General features: G+C 35.3%; 1 protein-coding gene across 1 annotated transcript; it reads right to left on the bottom strand.

The window, feature by feature from the left end:
• Positions 1-1,943: 1,943 nt before the first annotated feature.
• On the bottom strand, positions 1,944-4,623 carry LOC131076732 (cinnamoyl-CoA reductase 1). The gene is made up of 7 exons (XM_058014041.2): positions 4,507-4,623; positions 4,042-4,386; positions 3,564-3,703; positions 3,287-3,475; positions 3,044-3,197; positions 2,427-2,619; positions 1,944-2,279 (listed from the first exon to the last, which is right to left on the bottom strand). The coding sequence occupies exons 2-7, from the start codon at positions 4,190-4,192 to the stop codon at positions 2,195-2,197; spliced, it is 912 nt and encodes a 303-aa protein (XP_057870024.2). The 5' UTR covers positions 4,193-4,386; positions 4,507-4,623; the 3' UTR covers positions 1,944-2,194.
• Between the last annotated feature and the right edge of the window lie 725 nt (positions 4,624-5,348).

Consider the following 5,348-nt stretch of genomic DNA (forward strand, 5'->3'; position numbering starts at 1 on the left):
TTGGTAGCTACAAGGTACTTCTAGCTTCATAAACAACTATATGGTAGAGTTTAGGTCCCATGGTGGAAACATGTGTGGAACAAAGTTTCTTGACTCGAAGGCAATTTTTTCTTGTGGCTACTTGTTCAAAATTGTTGCCTTACTTTAGATAATTTATGCAAGTGCGACTTCCAAGGATTTCTTGACTCGAAGGCAATTTTTTCTTGTGGCTACTTGTTCAAAATTGTTGCCTTACTTTAGATAATTTATGCAAGTGCGACTTCCAAGGATCGTCCATTTGTGTCATGTGTTTTAAAAGTGAAGAATGTGCTTCTCATCTTTTCTTTCAATGCCCTTTCTCTTGGGAGATATGGCATCTTTGGTGGGGAGTTTGGAATCAGGCTTGTTGGCATGCTCATCTTTGGTTGATTTTTGAGATCAGTTGGGCTAGTCTCCAATCAAAACTTCTTTTCTTCAGGTAGCATGGGTTCATGGGCCTACCTTCATTTTATGGCATCTATGGTTGTAACGAAATCAATGAATTATTCAGGGTGTGACAATGGTTGTCCAACAATTGTGGTAGAACATTGTTCATACACTTCAGAAGACTGCTTCAGTGAAGTGTGAGCTTTCTAGTGTTGTGGATCCTAAAGGTGTGGCTATTTCTACAAGGTTGACCTTTTCTACTCAAGGGAATATTACTTCTACTAGTCTATGTTGTCGCCAACCAAAAAAAAGATTAATCAAGAGGGTTATTGGCTTCCTCCTTAAGGATTTTTGAAGATCAATATGAATGACTCTTCTAGGGGGGGGAACCCTAGCAACTTTGGTATTGGTGGTATTGGTAGAGATAGATCTAGTGATGTTTAGTTTTCCTTTTCGTTTTACAAAAGGTTTCACACGAATAACTTAATGGAGGCTTTTGCGATCCTTTATGCTATGGAGAGAGGTTGTGCCCTCGGTTCACATTGAGAACACTCTATCCATAAATGAAATTGCTATTTAAAATTTATTATAATTTTATTGTAGTTAATTTTTGTTATAACATTTCAATTATATCAATAATGTGAGTTTCTATCAGACATTAATTTGAGGCTCAGATTTCAACTTTATTAATGTTTTGTAGTTGATTAAAGGACATTGAAAACTATTATAGCCATCATAATATCTATATCGTATTTCAAGGTAGCAACCTAAATAAACATACAAATTAATTATTCCCTATTAATATTTCAAATTTCAAATTCTATTAATATTTTGTTGTTGCTTCAATGACATCAAACATCATTGTAGTCATCACTTAATATTGATTTTGTATAGTTTAGAAGGAAGGTGAATTAATATGAAAAATAGTTATTTACCTTTAAATTATTATTTTTATAAAGATGATTTATACTAAATATACTTAATTATATGTTTGCAAAATTTGATTCACTTTATTGAAACATAATCTAATACCACATTATTTCTTCCATGCAAAACACTATCTAGTAAGAATTTAAGTTGTATGTATGCAATCTAATAAAAATTAATTTATTTTCTCTAACTATAATATCAACTAACAAAAAAAAAAAATCAAATGCAATGCATATTTGGTTAGGTACATTTTATTCTTATGAAATCTTCATCTTTAAGTGATTAAAGTTATCTTGTAATCTTTCAAGAGTTCATATTTTTTTTAATATTTAATATTTTTTAATGAATAAGTTTCATTAATTAAGATTTATTAGTACACATATACACAAAAAAAGTAGGTGGATGCGAGATCCCATCAAGAGTCAAACAGGACTAAGTGGGAACAAAACACAAAGTCGAGCAACAAAAGGAACAAAATCGAGCAACAAAAGGAACAACAACAAGAAGAGGTGGATGTCTCAATCACTCAACTTACCCCATACAACAACACGTCTAAGTGACATGAGAAACATCCCAACAGTCATCCTTATCTCCATGACCCAAAGAAATTGCCAAATTGCAAGCTAATTTATCATAAAAGGTAAGCTTAAAGACATTAGAATCATCCCAACCCTCATCTTTATCTTTGTTTTTATCCCAAAGAAATCATCAGTTCACACACTAATATATCATTAAAGGTAAGCATAAATTTTTAACATTAAAATTCATTCTTCATGGGCAGAGTAAGTATGGAGCTAATAGTTGATAACTTCTCTTCTTCACCTGTCACCTGTTTGCTGAGACATGATGCCAAACGTTTTTATTGCATTTTGTTGTTTCCGAGCATGAGTTCAGTCAGCTTCTTGTTGCTCAGACGTTGTTGGTACACGCTTAAATCTTCACATCTGTCCAGTTCCACCACCCAACCATTTCAATGCACAATAAATTCTCAGCTAGGTATAAATGTGGAAAATGCAATGAAGTTGGTCACATGGTTGACTATTCTGTTTACAACTGTACATTTATTAGAGAAGTAGGAGTAGTGTTAGTACCTGTCAGGAAATGGTACGAGTGATCTTAAACTCTCTGCAAGCTTGTCAGCATTCTGTGCATTGTTGACCATTTGGTTGAAGCAGATATACCTCCCATATGCACAAGCTTCCTCAAATGCACAGATGTGAGCCTCTGCAACAAACCTTACATCCGCACTGGCAAACAGTCCATTCTCATACATTTGTGCAGCACCTGTTCTCAAGATTGACAGTGTTTATGATCTGGAAGACTAGAATTAGGCACTAAAACCTATTGATGAGGGTCATAAGACGGAAGAAATTTTCAACTGCACGAGATTACATTCTTTCTTCTACTTGTAGACACAATTTGGAAGAGATTGCAGGGCTAACATGGTAGATGACATTTTAATTTCAATTTCAGAGTGTTTAGACCAACTCATAATGGTAGAGGGCAATTAAAACAATTACAAACAATATATATTATGTCAGTAAAACAGAACCTGAGCAATTGTAGACAACCAAACCAATCTGGCGAGCTAATAAATAATGAAACATAGTCCATTTTACTAAACAAAAGCAGAGAATTTCATCTTCTCCATCAAGTAAAACGGCTCAAATTCTGAAAAACCAAAGTTTGGACATGATTGAGGTGTTACCTTTGAGATATGCTACGGTGGATCCTGAGGTTTGATTTGCAGAGCCAGGCCCTACAACCAGACCTGCATTAATTGTCACCATATTTACGCCTCTGTCCATGGCCAGAGCCCATGCTGTCCTCTCTGATAGTGTCTTTCCCAGTGCATACCACAGCTGTAATCACAATGGCACACCCTTTAATTTATCAATATATGACACACACATTAAATTGTACAGTGGCGATGGATGGTAGTGCTTTAAACCTTCAATTTTCTGCAAAGGTTCACATCGCTCCAATGCTTTTCATGGAGATCAGAAATTGAATTTCTATCTTCTCTCCAAATTACTGCAGCAACTGAAGATGCGAATACCACTTTTTCAATAGTTTCAGTATGGGCACATGCTTCCAGGACATTGTGGGCTGCCCTCACTTCAATTTCAGCCATGACCTCCTACATAACCAAAAAGAGAACAATCAGTTCTTTCAAGCATCAAGAATAAACATTGGAAGTTCCTTTGGAGCAGCCTTCATCTACTTACATCATATTGAGGGGAATCAAATGTGTAGAAAAGACCAGAACATCCACTAAGTGCATCCACTATGCTGTGATAATCCAACATATCAGCATACAAGATCTTCAACCGCTGCCCACTTAATTTCTTTAAAGATTCAACTTCACCTGCCACCAAATCAAACCACCAATATACTGAACATATCAAAAGTAATAATTACCAGATCCTGTCACTATATACAATCTATGAAGCATAACTGTATTGTACAATTCTATACTTTTCAATCGACTCATGATGGATACATTCTAGAAAACTCAGGCCAAACTCTCTCACACACAAACTGTATTAAAGATGGATACCCACAAATTGTATTTAAACTAGACACCCTCAAAATTATTTTTCTACATAGACATTCTTGATTAGTCCTAGAGAAGAATCTTGCCTTTGGCACCCTAAATTATTTCAATCCAATGAAGTCTGCAACTGTATGCATAAAAATATATACCTCCATTCTGAATAGTTGCATGCACGGTGTATCCCCTGTTTAGAAGGCCCTGAACAATCCACAGCCCTACATAAGTAGATGCATCCATCACACACACAACCTTTCCCCTGCCATTTGCTGCATCCAAATCCCTCTGAGTAAAAGCAGGCATCTTTGCTTATGCTACCCTGTGTTCAGATTCTTGTCTGAACTTGCAGCAAACTGATGAATTCTTCTGTTGTGGCGGTGCAGCTTACTCAAATTCTGATTGCCTAGTAAGGCCTTAGATAGGGCACATAATTCATGATAAATGCGCCTGCTGTGTATATAGCTGGGGTATTAAAGAAGGGCAGGTGAAGAATAGAGCTGTTAATTGAATTGGCACATTGGTTAGCTAGTATCGTTATTGTTAATTTTAATAACATAATCCAAAACAAACAATTGGCTTTGGTTTTTGATTTGTTAGTGGACAGAAAGAAGTAAAACCTGGACATCATCATGCTACATTTGTTACGCACAAGAACCACACGTTTCTCCTACCCACAAGCCATTTTTTGATCCCCAAATGTTGATCTAGTCTTCTACATTTCTGGGGAGTTAACCAATTTCAGGCAATGGTGTAACGAGCAGCTTTGACTTTTAATATTATCTATAAATTAAGATGTGGGCCTGCTGGAAAGGTTGATGGTTGACCTGCATGTGCCTTTCAAACATAAGTTAGATAGAAAGAGATGAAGTAGATGAGAACAGTCAGTTTTTTATTGAAGGGAAAGACGAGATACAGCAGCATTCTCCTCTAAGTAGGTGTATATGGCTTTTGAACTTTAATATTTTTTTTAATGTGCCAGGCATATGTGGCCTTCTGTGTGTCATCTCATCCAAAGTTGTCTACGTGAAAGCTTTTAATGCTTAAAAAGAAACTACTTAAATTTTGAACCACAAGTTCTGTGCCGTGAATGAATACTAGATTGGGTTGGTGTGATTGTTTTGGGTTGGTGTGATTGTTTAAGTACGAAATGACATTCTGTCCACCAAAAATCGATCAGCAATGACGTCATTTTAGGGACTGATATCAGCACATTTGTTTTGTCTGTGTATGCTTTTGAATTTGATTTTTTGAGTTTATTTAAATGGAAAAAAAATTCACAATCAAATCTAAAAGTATACATAGACAGATTAATGAAAACTAATGACTAATGGATTGCGGAAATCTATAGACATTGATTGTCACATTTATTTTGTTTATTATACGTTGAAGGTAATTATAAATTTTTATTTTTATTTTTTAAAAAGTGTGATCTGTGATGTTGGCATGACAAGTCTTTATT

Source organism: Cryptomeria japonica, chromosome 10 (genome assembly GCF_030272615.1).
Source record: "Cryptomeria japonica chromosome 10, Sugi_1.0, whole genome shotgun sequence".
NCBI lineage: Eukaryota > Viridiplantae > Streptophyta > Pinopsida > Cupressales > Cupressaceae > Cryptomeria > Cryptomeria japonica.